The 15,058-nt window shown below is 37.8% G+C and overlaps 1 protein-coding gene across 8 annotated transcripts in view; it reads left to right on the plus strand.

Moving 5' to 3' along the window:
• Nucleotides 1-15,058, plus strand: part of CCDC148 (coiled-coil domain containing 148) — a 309,680-nt gene that overhangs the window by 235,878 nt on the left and 58,744 nt on the right. For all 8 annotated transcript variants that reach the window (XR_007920653.2, XM_051849519.2, XM_051849517.2 and 5 more), the window contains one exon: nucleotides 444-562. Coding sequence is in view for 7 of the 8 variants with exons in the window: in XM_051849519.2 (XP_051705479.2) it covers nucleotides 444-562 (119 nt within the window). In the remaining variant the exon portion in view is untranslated. The remainder of the gene's footprint in view (nucleotides 1-443; nucleotides 563-15,058) is intronic.

Here is a 15,058-nt window from a genome sequence, read left to right on the forward strand (position 1 = left end):
CTTTCAATATCCTGCTGTCCATTAGCATAAATAAACCCATGCTTTTAAATTAAAAATAGTTTTAGTGCTATATTTGTTGAAGACTGTGTTATCATAAGTATAAAAATATTCTTAAGTAACAGGTAGATCATATACTTTAGCAAAAAAGAGGCTTTTATTGTGGTTCCCTGAAAGTCAATTATTTTAGCGAGAGATTAAAACCTCAGATTTCAGTACAAGTTACATTTCCACTTAGGAAGCTGTTAAACCATGAGGTTTTTCAAGACATGTACATTCATGTTTTATTTTTCTGTTGACAGTATGTTATAGGCAAGTAAGAAAAAAAAGAACAAATGCCATTTAAATTCAATCTGTGCTATATGAAGTCATAGATAATATTATAGCTTTCTCCCTCATTTTTACATATCAGTTATTTTAAATTTTATGTTACATTTATACAATAGATAAGAAAATACTGGGCTAAGAAAGAACAAAAGTGGCAAGAAATGGAAATGAGAGATCTCCAGCGTCTAGAGGAACTGAAGAAATTAATCGCTGAACAGTCGGCAAAAGACAAAGAGAGGTAAAAGAAAAGCTTCAAATTATGTGATAATGGAGGTGGCAAATGGAGTCTTTGGTAATGTATTAGGATGAACAGTGTCACAGGGAAGTTTTCTGCACTTACTGTATCCTTTCAATATTTATATTCACAAACAGATAAAATTATTCCTATAATATATTTTAAACCTTCATTCATCCAGGAACCTCTAGTTTTCCATTTTGTTCTTTAGATAGTATCATAATTAAAGCCCTCACAGAGGAATTTATAGTATTCTGTTGCCACTGCATGCATGACATGGATACTGGCTGCTGCTGTAATTTAATATTTTGACCCAGGAGGTGGAAGACATTATTGCAAGAAGAAGGGAGACCCTACAACTTACTGTGACTGACTTTGGAGATAAAGATTCATAATCGTGCAGTGCTGTGGTATATATAATATTTTTAGAGTATATACCATATATGAAAAAAAAACAAGTTTCCTAGAATAATGTAATTCTAAAGCCAGAAAGGACATTTGAGATCAGCTAGCCCAGTCTCATTTGATATAGGAATCCATTGAGAAGTTAAAATTATTTTTCCAAGTTAATATATCAGTCAGGATCCACTAGAAGACAAACAACATAGTAACTTGAACAGAAGTGTAAGAAACATAAACTATCAGGAAATCCCTGTTATACAAAGGGATAAAGAGAACTATAAAGAACAACCTGGGGTTGAAGGAAGGTTCACATGGAATTGGAGCCCTTTTCCGTGGTTGGATTTATATTCCATTGTACAGACTGTGTTTATGCCCAGCTGCACACTGGAGAAGTTACTGGGTGGGTTAAGCCAGAGGTAGTTCATGGTCACTGGAAAAGCAGGAAACATCCCACTTGGGGGGCAAGGAGAGGGGCAGGCAAGCCAAAACTGGAAGTCAACCACTGGACTTCTTCCAAGACTCAATGGGAATCTGATCATGGGAATATCTCAGAAATTTGATGAGAAGTTGACCATAGGGCACCACAGAACACTATGGGCACAAGACACATGGGGTGTCCCATGCATATATCATCGAACTTGCCGTGCATATATCATCAAACTTGAGGTTCACTTGTAGATGGGAAGTGTCATTTATGTGCCATGTAACAGGTATCTCAACCTCCAGTCACCAAGACTGCAGAGAGAACCCAGAGTTCCAGATAAATGTTAAGCATTTCTAAGGATTTTTTGGGTAAACTCACATTATTCTCTACACAACTCAGGATTTTAGAGTTCAGCATAGTCTTTTACTGAGAAAACCAAAGACAGGGCTCAAGGTTAAGAGGTCAAGCAGCCAATGAGAAACCAGATAAACAAGTAGAAGATGTAAGTGGATACCAGAAGACACCCATGCCATGCTTCAGAGGCAGAGAAGGAGGTAAGAACCCTAGACCAAACAGACACTGAAGGGTAAGGCAAAGGCAGTGGTCAAAAGCCTGGTTGAGCAATCTAAAACTATTGCTGAGCCACAGAAATTGGAAAGGATGGGAGATAATGTAACAGATGTGGAGCCCCAGCATTAGGACACATGCTTCTAATAGACTCACTCCTCATAGCCAGGGAGCTTCTCTGATTAGTCATTTTGGTCTTTTGCTTCCTGTCTCAGTAATTATCAAGATGAGCTGATTCAGAACTTTTCAGTAAAAAAGAAAAGGAAAATCAGATTAGTCTGTATTACATAACAGGGAAAAATAGGCTTATTACAACATAATAAAAACTACTAAGGACAAGGAGACAGGAGACCAGGGTTTCAGTTTTAACTCTTCCTTAAACCCTTGGTCATTTAACAGTCTATGATCTTCTGTTGAAACATTGTAAATGTAAAACAATGGAGCAAATACTTGCATACCAGAGAGGAATTAGTGAAAGGGGCCTTTAAAATATCAGGATAAATTAGAGAAATGCTTCAGAAAAAAAGTTTGATGATGTTGTATGCAGAGGCATAGTCTTCCTTCTGTAATTTATGGAGTTGGAGTTCAACAGGTAAAAATTGCTGGTACCTTTGTTTCTGGAAATAACCAAAAGCTATGTTCCTTTATGAACTTTCTAGCACTAATAAATTTGGTTGACTAGTTAAAACAGTTTTTTGTACCTCTGCAATGTAATTCACAAAACTCAAGTGTGGTATTTTAACCAAAGCACATTTTTCCTATCAGAAGGCATGAAACAGTTTCCAGATCTTTCACACACACACACACACACACACACACACAAATACACACACACACACAGAGTCTTGAGTTTGAAAACATGTCATTTATTTCCTTTTCTATTTTTTAAATTCTAAGATTGTTTCTTTGAAACAATATTCACAAACTGACATGAGATTGACCCATGTGAAAATGCCATCTTTATAAATCAAATTGGTTGATTACTGGCAATTTTTAAGGTTCAAGATAATAAAATGCTATAGCAATTCATTTTGTTGAATTATAATTCTGCTTTCCATATTCTACAATGCCTTTTACTTTCTTTGTTTTATTGAAATTGTTTTTGCCAAAGTTTCCACTAATCCCCTAATTTCCTAATATCCTATTTTAATTTCTCAACATGCCATTGAAATTAAGAGGGAAGTCTCTAGAATTAGATTAATGCTGGAATCCTGGCTCCATCCTTTAGTTATGTGTGCTTTGAATGAGTTATTCAACCTCTTGGTGCTTCAGTTTCCTTACTTTTTCAGTGAAGATATGCAATTTACCTACATTTCACAGGATTGTTGCAAGGATCAAATGAAATGTTAACTATAACATGCGTCCTGAAACATAGTAATCACTTATATTTAACGAATGCTTACTATCAATTATTTTTTAGATGGATTCCTCTAACAATTCAACATATTCAAGCACTTTTAAGTTGTTTCAATATGGCATATAATAATGAGGATATCCTATAAAAATTATGTTACTGTTATTATCACTTGCTTAACACACAGATATAAACTAAAAGTTAAAAAAAACTAATGAAAAGCTCAATACATTTTACAGTATAATGCCATTATAGTAGTCACCTCAGACTGCCATAGCAAATCATCATAGATTGGTTGGACTAAACAATGTTCTCACTGTTTGAGAGGCTAGAAGTTCAAGCTCAAGGGTACCAGCATGGTCAGGTTCTGGTGGGACTCTTCTCCCAGCTTGCAGAGGGAAGCCTTTCTTGCCACGTTGTCAACATGGCAGAGAGCAATAGCAAGCTGTGGCATCTTTAATGGCACTAATCCCCTCACGAAGGCCATATCTCCAAATACCACCACACAGAGGATTTTGGCATCAGCATGCGAATTTGGGGCTGGAAAGCCAGGGAACATATTCAGTCCAAAGCAAATATTTGTGTAAAAATGTATTTATATGGATATGAATGGTTTTGTATTTATTTTTTAATTGATACTGGACTATGAAGTTCTTTGTGCCCGTTAGAAACAGGTGCCCCCTTCTGGTGGCAGAGTGAAGAGAATACCTAGGCAAGTGCACAAGTTAGGGATAGGGCTTCTGAACTCTGCATGTAGCTTGGCAAGCAGCCAGACATTAGGCTCCATTTGTATCCCTGGTCAGACATCAGTTTTGTAAGGCACAAACTTCAAAGCAATACATTGCATCCATGCAAATAAGACTACATAATAAAAAATTCATGTTTCTTCTAAAAATTAACTTTATAGCCATCTGGAATTTATTTTCATAAATGATTGTGAGCTAAGTATCAGACTTCTATTTTATTGTTCTAAATTGACAGTCATCTATCTCATTTATTTCACAAGTGATCCTCATCCATGATTTTAAATGCCACCTTTATTACGTATGTTTCTAATTATACTTTTAAGTCCATATGGACTTAAGTAGAAACTGATCTATATTTATATTTCTACATTGATATCATGCTGTTTTAATTATTCTGTTTTGCTATGTAGAACAAGTCTTCACTCATTGTTCTTTTTAAAAATATCAGCTATTCTTACATCAAATTTCATTTTTAAATCTTGTTGATATTTTGAAGTGTTCTTAATGAGAGTTGACATATATACCAGGTTTAATCTCCAGTCTAGGAACATGCTTTCAGAATAGCTCTAAAGCTTTAGGTTTTCTGTGGTCTTTTAGAAAATTAATTTTTTCCTGGGGAAAGTTTTGGAATTATTTGACAGGTAGACATTGGTGATCAACAAGCCAATAATAAGTTCCCTTCAGTGGACTCTGTGAAGAGTATTTTCACATAAGGATGAACAGTGTACAGTGTACTGGTGGCTCACTTCACTGAGGTTGCAGTCTGAGGGAAGACAAAGAAGTTTGACTCAGAAGATGGCAGAATTTTTTTTAACTTGTCTGATTGAAAAAAAAAAACACTAGAACTTCCAATCACTTATTTTCTAAGAAAATCACTGGCCTATAGTTTTAAGATTATTTCTACAGGTCAATCCAAAATATTGCTTTAATCTATTTTGGAAGTAGCATTCTTATCATTTTTGTTATCCCAACAAAAATTGGTGGGTATTTCGGTGATTGCCAAAGGCAAAGTTGTTGATAGAATTCAAAACTACTTTCCCACTTTCCATGCCTTTTCAGAAAAGTTTGCAAACATTCAGCATGCTTTATTGGGAGCTGTCATACACTGGTATTTTCAACATTTAATAAAATTCATTGGAAAAAATTTCATATTTTCCTGCTATAAGTGTACAATTATGATTTTTAATTTTTATTTAGTAAATATAAATTTTCAAAGTACAGTTAATGGATTACAATGGCTCCCCCCCATAATTTCCCCGCCACTCACCCCCTCCCATTTCCCGCTCCCTCTCCCATTCCATTCACATCAAGATTCATTTTCAATTATCTTTATATACAGAAGATCAATTCAGTATATATTAAGTAAAGATTTCATCAGTTTGCACCCACACAGAAACACAAAGTGTAAAATACTGTTTCAGTATTAGTTATAGCATTACTTCACATTGGACAACACATTAAGGACAGATCCCACATGAGAAGTAAGTACACAGTGACTCCTGTTGTTGACTTAACAATTTGACACTCTTGTTTATGGCGTCAGTAATCTCCCTAGGCTCTAGTCATGAGTTGCCAAGGCTATGGAAGCCTTTTGAGTTCGCTGATTTCGATCTTATTCCAACAGGGTCATAGTCAAAGTGGAAGTTCTCTCCTCCCTTCAGAGAAAGGTACCTCCTTCTTTGATGGCCCATTCTTTCCACTGGGATCTCATTCGCAGAGATCTTCCATTTAGGTCTTCTTTTTTTTTTTCCAGGGTGTCTTGGCTTTCCATGCCTAAAATACTCTCATGGACTCTTCAGCCATATCTGAATGCCTTAATGGCTGATTCTGAGGCTAGAGTGCTATTTAGGACATCTGCCATTCTATGAGTCTACTGTGTATCCCGCTTCCCATGATGGATTGTTCTCTCCCTTTTTGATTCTATCAGCTGGTATTAGCAGACACTAGATTTGTCTTAGACCTATCAGTGTGATCAATTGTGAACAGAAATTGATCACTTGGACTAGTGAGATGGCATTGGTACATGCCACCTTGATGGGATTGTATTGGGATCCCCTGGCATGATTCTAACTCCACCATTTGGGGCAAGTCCGATTGAGCATGTCCCAAATTGTACATCTCCTCCCTCTCTTATTCCCACTCTTATATTTAACAGGGATCACTTTCAGTTAAAATTTAAACACCTAAGAATAATTGTATGTTAATCACAGAGTTCAACCAATAGTACTAGAACAAAACAAAGAGAAAATACTAAAATGGATAAAGTATTACATTGTACACAAACAGTCAGGACAAGAGCTGATCAGGTCACTGTTTCTCATAGTGTCCATTTCACTTCAACAGGTTTCCCCTTTGGTGCTCAGTTAGTTGTTGCCAATCAGGGAGAACATATGGTTTTTGTTCCTTTGGGACTGGCTTAATTCACTCAGCATGATGTTTTCCAGATTCCTCCATTTTGTTGCAAATGACTGGATTTCGTTGTTTTTGACCGCTGTATAGTATTCTATAGAGTACATGTCCCATCATTTCTTTATCCAGTCTACTGTTGATGGGCATTTGGGTTGGTTCCAGGTCTTAGCTATTGTGAATTGAGCTGCAATAAACATTAAGGTGCAGACTGCTTTTTTGTTTGCCAATTTCATTTCCTTTGGGTAAATTCCAAGGAGTGGGATGGCTGGGTTGAAAGGTAGGGTTATCTTCAGGTTTCTGAGGAATCTCCAGACTGACTTCCATAGTGGCTTGACCAGTTTGCATTCCCACCAACAGTTTGTTAGTGTCCCTTTTCCCCCACATCCTCTCCAGCATCTATTGTTGGTAGATTTCTGAATGTGAGCCATTCTAACCAGGGTGAGGTGAAACCTCATTGTGGTTTTGATTTGCATTTCCCTGATTGCTAATGACCTTGAACATTTTTTCATGTGCCTGTTGGCCATTTGGATTTCCTCTTTTGAAAAATGTCTATTGAGGTCCTTGGCCCATCTCTTAATTGGGTTGTTGGTTTTGTTTTTGTGGAGTTTCTTGATTTCTTTGTAGATTCTGGTTATTAACCCTTTGTCTGTTGCATAGTTTGCAAATATTTTTTCCCATTCTGTCGGTTGTCTTTTCACTCTCCTGACTGTTTCTTTTGCAGTACAGAAACTTCTCAATTTGATGCAATCCCAAATGTTAATTTTGGCTTTGACTGCCTGTGCTTCTGGGGTCTCTTCCGAGAAGTCTTTGCCAGTACCTATATCTTGCAGGGTTTTTCCAATGCTTTCTAATAATTTGATGGTGTTGGGTCGTAGATTTAATTCTTTAATCCATGTTGAGTGAATTTTTGTGTAAGGTGAAAGGTAGGGGTCTTGCTTCATGATTCTGCACGTGGAAATCCAATTTTCCCAGCACCATTTATTGAATAGACTGTCCTTACGCCAGGGATTGGTTTTGGATAATTGATACTTTGGATAAGTTGGCTGTAGATGTTTGGATTAATTTCTGGTGTATCTATTCTGTTCCATTGGTCTATCCATCTGTTTCTGTACCAGTACCATGCTGTTTTGATTACAACTGCCCTGTAGTATGTCCTGAAATCTGGTATAGTGATGCCTTCGGCTTTGTTTTTGTTGTACAAGATTGCTTTAGCTATTCGAGGTCTCTTGTGCCTCCATATGAATTTCAGCACCATTTTTTCCAGATCTGAGAAGAAGGTCTTTGGTATCTTGATTGGTATTGCATTGAATCTATAAATTGCTTTTGGGAGAATGGACATTTTGATGATATTGATTCTTCCAATCCATGAGCATGGAAGATTTTTCCATTTCTTGGTATTCTCTTCTATTTCTTTCTGTAAGGTTTTGTAATTTTCATCGTAGAGATCATTAATGTCCTTGGTTAAGTTTATTCCAAGGTATTTGATTGTTTTTGTAGCTATTGTGAATGGGATTGATCTTAGCAGTTTTTCCTCAGACAAGGAATTGCCTGTGCATACAAAGGCTGTTGATTTTTGTGCACTGATTTTACATCCTACTACTTTTCCAAACTCTTCTATGAGTTCCAATAGTCTCTTAGTAGAGTTCTTTGGATCCCCTAAATAAAGAATCATATCGTCTGCAAAGAGGGATAGTTTTACTTCTTCCTTCCCAATTTGTATTCCTTTAATTTCTTTTTCTTGCCTAATAGCTGTGGCTAAAACTTCCAGAACTACATTGATAGCAGTGGTGAGAGTGGGCATCCCTGTCTGATACCAGATCTCGGTGGAAATGCTTCCAACTTTTACCCATTCAATAGGATGTTGGCCGTGGGTTTTTCATAAATTGCTTTGATGGTATTGAGTAATGTTCCTTGCATACCCAGTTTGCTTAGAGTTTTCATCATGAAAGGGTGTTGTATTTTATCAAATGCTTTCTCTGCATCTATTGAGATAATCATATGGTTTTTCTTCTGCAGTTTGTTAATGTGTATCATGTTGATTGTTTTGCGCACATTGAACCATCCCTGCATACCAGGGATAAATCCCATTTGGTCTGGGTGGATGATCTTTCTGATGTGTGGTTGCATTCTATTGGCGAGAATTTTATTGAGGATTTTTGCATCTTTGTTCATCAGGGATACTGCTCTGTAATTCTCTTTCAATGCTGCATTTTTTCAAGTTTAGGAATTAAGGTGATTCTGGCTTCATAGAAAGAATTTGGGAGGATTCCCTCTTCTTCGATTGTTCTGAATAGTTTGAGAACTGGAGTCAGTTCTTCTTTAAATGTATGGTAGAATTCAGCAGTGAATCCATCTTGTCCTGGGCTTTTCTTTGTGGGAGGGCCTTTATTACTGTTTCAATTTCTGTCTCAGTTATGGGACTGTTTAGGTTTTCGATGTCTTCCTGGTTCAATTTAGGTAGGTTGCATGTGTCCAGGAATCTATCCATTTCTGATAGGTTTCCCTGTTAACTGGCATACAAGTCCTTGTAGTAATTTCTGATGATTCTTTTTATTTCTGTGGTGCCTGTTGTTACGTTTCATTTTTCATCTCTGATTTTATTGATTTGGGATTTTCTCTTCTTTTTTTAGTTAGTTGGGCCAATGGGTGTCAATTTTGTTTATTTTTTCAAAAAACCAGCTCCTTGTCTGGGTGATTTTTTGTAACTTTTTTTTTTTGGATTCAATCCTGTTGATTTCTTCTCTGATTTTAATTATTTCTCTTCTCCTGGTAGATTTGGGTCTGGTTTGCTGTAGGTTTTCTAGATCCTTGAGGTGAATTGAAAGCTCATCTATTTGGTGCCTTTCCAATTTCTTGATGTAGGCACCTATTGATATAAACTTTCCTCTTAACACTGCTTTTGCTGTATCCCATAAGTTTTGGTATGTTGTGCTGTTATCCACATTTACTTCCAGAAAATTTTAATTTCTCTTTTAATTTCTTCTATGACCCATTGTTCATTCAGGAGCATGTTGTTCAATCTCCACGTGTTTGTGTATGCTCTAGGGATTCCTGAGTTGCTAATTTCCAACTTCATTCCTTTATGGTCTGAGAAGCTGCATGGTATGATTCTAATTCTTTTGAATTTGCTGAGACTTGCTTTATGGCCTAGTATGTGGTCAATCCTAGAGAAGGTTCCATGTACTACTGAGAAGATTGTGTATTATTCAAGTGTAGGATGAAAAGTTCTGTATATCTCTGTTAGATTCATTTGGGCTACAGTGTCGATTAAATCTGCTGTTTCCTTGTTGATCTTCTGTCCAGTTGATCTGTCTATTTCTGAAAGCGGAGTATTGAAGTCCCCCAAAACTATTGTATTGGAGTCTAAATCTCCTTTTAAGTTCCTTAACATATCTTTAAATAACCCGGTGCCCTGTAATTAGGTGCATATACATTTATAATAGTTACATCTTCCTGTTGAATTGATCCCTTAATCATTATGTAGTGTCCCTCTTTGTCTCTCTTAACAGTTTTTGTGGTAAAGTTTATGTTGTCCGATATGAAGATGGCTACGCCTGCTCTTTTTTCATTTCTGTTGGCATGGTATATCTTTTTCCAGACTTTCACTTTCAGTCTGTATGGATCTTTATTGGAAAGTTGTGTTTCTTGTAAGCAGCAAATAGATGGGTTTTGTTTTTAAGCCAATCAGCCAATTGGTGTCTTTTAACTGGACAGTTCAGGCCATTAACGTTCAATGTGAATATTGAAAAGTGGTAACTTTGCCCTGCCATTTGCCAAAGATATTTTCTAATATATGCTTTGAATTCCCTGTGATCTTTTGCTGTGAGCTTTCCTTCCTTTACCTTCTTTCATATTGATGACCGTGTTTCTGTGTTTCTGTGTGCAACACATCTTTAAGCATCTTTTGCAGGGCTGGACGAGTGGTGACATATTTTTTCAATTTCTGTTTGCTATGAAAGGTCTTTATTTCACCTTCATTCACAAATGAGAGCTTTGCAGGATATAATATTCTGGGCTGGCAGTTTTTCTCTCTTAGTACCTGGGCTATGTCTCGCCATTCCCTTCTAGCTTGTAGGGTTTCTGATGAGAAGTCAGCTGTGAGTCTAATTGGAGATCCTCTGAGAGTAATCTGACGTTTCTCTCTTGCACATTTTAGGATCTTTTCTTTATGTTTCACTGTGGAGAGTTTAATTACAACATGTCGTGATGAGGATCTCTTTTGGTCGTGTTTATTAGGGGTTCTATGAGCTTCCTGTACTAGGATGTCTCTGTCCTTCTCCAAACCTGGGAAATTTTCTGCTAATATCTCACTAAAAAGGCATTCTAATCCTTTCTCCCTCTCCATGCCTTCAGGAACTCCTAGAACCCGAATGTTGGTTTTTTTAATAGTATCCTGTAGATTCCCAACAATATCTTTTAGATTTCTAATTTCCTCTTCTTTTCTTTGGTTTGACTGTATCCTTTCCTGTTCTCTGTCTTCTAAGTCCGATATTCTCTCTTCTGCTTCACCCATTCTGTTTGTAAGGCTCTCTAATGTGTTTGTCATTTGATCTATTGAATTCTTCATTTCATTATGATTTCTCGTCACTATCACAGTTTCCTGTTGTACTAGTTGTTTCATTTCATTTTGATTCCTCCTTAATATTTCATTTTCGCGAGAAAGATTTTCTATCTTGTCCATTAAGGATTTCTGTAGTTCAAGAATTTGTTTTTGAGTACTTCTTAATGTTCTTCTCAATTTTTTGAGATCTGCTTCTTGCATTTCTTCTATGTCATCATCTTCATAATCTTGAATTGGGGTATCTTTTTCAATTGGGGGTGTCATAGTGTCTTCCTTGTTCTTTTTACCTCGGTTTTTGCGTTTGTTGTTTGGCATATTGGAGGTATTCTTTGGTTTCTTCACTGTGGTGTTTTTTCTTGTTATACTATGACTCTAGATTAAGTGGACTGTCTGTTTTTGATGGAGCCTTAGAGGCTTGAGATGGGTGTGGCCTGAGAGCTCTGTTTGGTTCCTCAGGGTTAAGGGTGTGCCAAAGGTGACACTCCCAGGTTAGGTGTGGTAAATCTCTCTTTCTTTCTTTCTTTTTTTTTTTGATTCAAAAGGGAAGCAATTCCACATAGCTCACGTTCCAGCACTGGTGTGTTGAGTCTGCCGCTGGTGTCCCGAACTGTGGGCTCCCATGCTCTCCACGCAGGTCCACTGTGAATCACTAGTTCCGGAAGAGTTTCCTCTGCTGTTTCTTCCCCTACTCTTCCTTGAACCTGCAGTATCTCCACTTTTATTAAACTGTCTCTCCCCGGACTATCAGTGTGCTCCCTTCCTATTCCGCCATCTTGCCGCTCCCGCCCAATTATGATTTTGAGTAGAGTTGAGCAGTCATGGCTAGTGTTCCAGATAAATTTATCACCTCATAAATATCTCTTATGCCTATTTGTATTAGCTCCTGGCCCTACTTCCAGCCAGAACTTTCTATTTCTGTCTAAATGAGCATTTTACATCAATGGATGTATATAGTATATTCCTTTAGTATGTTTGAGTTTTACCATGTTGCAGCATGTTTCACCAGTTTATTCTGTTATTCCTAGAGAGTATCATACTTCAATACTACTGTAGGATTATTTATTTTTATTTTATTGAAAGGGGGAAAGAGGCCCAGAGATTAAGAATTTTTCTATCTGCTGGTCTACTCCCCAAATGCCACAACAACCAGGACTGGCCCAAATCAAAGCAATGAGTCCAGAACTCAATTGGACTTTCCTACATAGGTGGCAGGGACCTAAGTACTTCGGGTATCATGTGCTGCCTCCCGAACTGTGAGTTATTAGGAATATGAATCAGACGCTGGAGTAGCCAGGACCAGAACACAGGCACTCTTTAGCAATACTTTAGCCCATGCAGTGCCTTTAACCACTGTTCCAAATACCTTCCAAATACCTGCCCTTAACACTACTTTAAGCATTTTGCAAAGCAATATTTTTGTTCCTTGTTGGTGAAACATTAATTTTAATACAAGCATAATTGGGGGCTGGCGCTGTGGCTCACTTGGTTAATCCTCTGCCTGCAACGCCAGCATCCACATGGGCGCTGGGTTCTAGTCCTGGTTGCTCCTCTTCCAGTCCAGCTCTCTGCTGTGGCTGGGGAAGGCCATGGAGGATGGCCCAAGTGCTTGGGTGCCTGCACCCACGTCAGAGACCAGGAAGAAGTACCTGGTTCCTGGCTTCTGGTTGGCACAGCGCCGTCCGTGGCAGCCATTTAGGGGGTGAACCAATAGAGGGAAGACCTTTCTCTCTGTCTCTCTCCCACTAACTCTATCTGTCAAATTAAAAAAAATTAAGTATAATTGTAAAAAAAAAGTCAGAGCATAAAATTTGTGCAAAGTAAAATATCATTTCCATATAAGATGTTAATTTGTATTGAGATCAAATCCTCACAGCTCAACCAAGTGTGTGAAGAAAATAGCTTCTTAGTTTCTCGATTTCTCACTTTCCTCCTTACCACATCTCCTCTGGGGCAGCCAAAAGGCATGTCAACTTCTCTAGTCAAAGTTTCTCAAGCTCATTCCTTTCAGAATGGCCTTGTTTCAGATGATCTCTTTTGGGGACAGAGGACAAACAGCAATCTCAGTTGGAGATAAGGTACCTCTTTCCCATGGAGGAGTGGGATGGCTGGTGTATCTGGAAGCTCTATTCCTGCCAGTGTCTTTGATACCCTCCATAATCTCGTACTCCCCACCCTGGGGTGCAAGGCTGTGTTGCCCAATAGAAATATTATGTGAGGCATATATGTAATCTTGTGTTTTCTAGTAATCACATTAAAAAATGTAAAAAAGAAACAGGTGGGCTTGACTTAATATAGAGATAGTCTTCTGTGAATTCAAACAACTATATAGAAAATATTTTTAAATAACTGCCTTTGTATTGGACATGTGTAGACTTTTCTTGTCATAAATACAATTTATATAATAATTTATATAACATTTACGTAGCCATAGATATTATAAGCCTAGAGGTGATTTAAAGTATATGCCCGGATGTCTGCAGGTTATATGCAAATATTGTGCCATTTTATGTAAGGAATTTGAGCATTCCAGGATTTTGGTATTTACTGGGGTCCTGTAATAATTTCCTAGTGGGTATTGAGGGACAACTATATTTAACCAAGTAAAGCCAGAACTATAACTTCAATATAAAATTAATGAGACTTTTACATTTTTCCATACTCAACGTTTCAGATTTCTTGTATACTTTACACTTGTAGCACATTTAAACTTATACCAGTTTCATTTCTACTGCAAAATTGCCTCATATGGTTAATAGATACCATACTGGTGAATGGAAGTAGACAGTGAAGGGATCTCCTGGTAAATGCAGGGTTGGTTAGCTGGTCAACCTTTAGGTTCTACTTGCCTTATAGAATTGATTTCTATTTTTACATACTTTTAAAAAATATTTGAGAGGCAGAGGCACACAGAGAGAGGCCTTCCATCAGTTGGTTCACTTCCCAGATGACCACAATGGCTGAAGCTACCCCAACCTGAAGCCAGGAGCTCCCTCTGGTCTCCCACACAGGTGCAGGGGCCCAAGGATTGAGCCATCTTCTACTGCTTTCCCAGGCCATAGCAGAGAGCTAGATCGGAAATGCAGCAGCCAAGTCTTGAACCAGCGCCCATATGGGAGGCTGGCACTGCAGGAGGTGGCTTTCTGTTATGCCACAGTGCCTGCCCCAAATATACATTGTGAACTCTGCCGTTTTTTTCTATGTGCAGCTTCCAGGATCTCCATTATCCTTGCATAACGTCCTTTGTATCTCTCCTCTCTGGGGATGGGCCTTGGTCCTCATGGAATCTTCTGGTATCCTAACTGGACCCACCTAGCCTTAGGGAGCAGACCTACATATGTTGCTACTCTGTCTACCTCACCATTGCCCATGGTCCTGCGGGTCCTCTGATCAGTGAATCCCTCTTCTCCTTTCTAGGCCATGCCAGCCTCCTGCTTTCTAGCATTTGGTTTGTGCTTCTAATACAATCTTGTGCAAACCTAGAAAAAACAATGTCTTCTTACACCACTTCCAGACACTGCACTCTTCCTATACCACATTGGGAAGCATGCCAAGCTTATTCTAGGTGATGCAATGGAGGACAGTTTTTACTTTTGTCTTTATATCTCTGTAAGTTCCGAAGTTTCCACAATGAATTGTTTAAGGGGAAAATTAGTTATTTTTAAAGATAAAACATTTTCCCTTTTATCAGTTGCCTGGGTGTAGGCTTCAAATTGGTGGTAAACTTAAAGTAATGTAAAATGTATAGAGATTGAAATATTAATCCAAATATAAGAGTACTAAAACAGAATATACCCTCTGTTTTTCATGGAACAGAAGTGGCAGTCTTTCAAAGCAGACCAAATAATAATTCCCCCCTCCCAAATTTTTTTAACCACAATGTCTTGTATTATTTCTCTTATTCTATAATCCGGATTCTATTGAGCCATCCCAGGACTTTCCCATTTTGAACTAATATTCAAACTTTATCTGAAGTCTTATTTTCCTATCCAACACAAAAACCTACACTATGTCTCTTACCTTACATATAGTGGTTCTT

Source organism: Oryctolagus cuniculus, chromosome 3 (assembly GCF_964237555.1).
Source record: "Oryctolagus cuniculus chromosome 3, mOryCun1.1, whole genome shotgun sequence".
NCBI lineage: Eukaryota > Metazoa > Chordata > Mammalia > Lagomorpha > Leporidae > Oryctolagus > Oryctolagus cuniculus.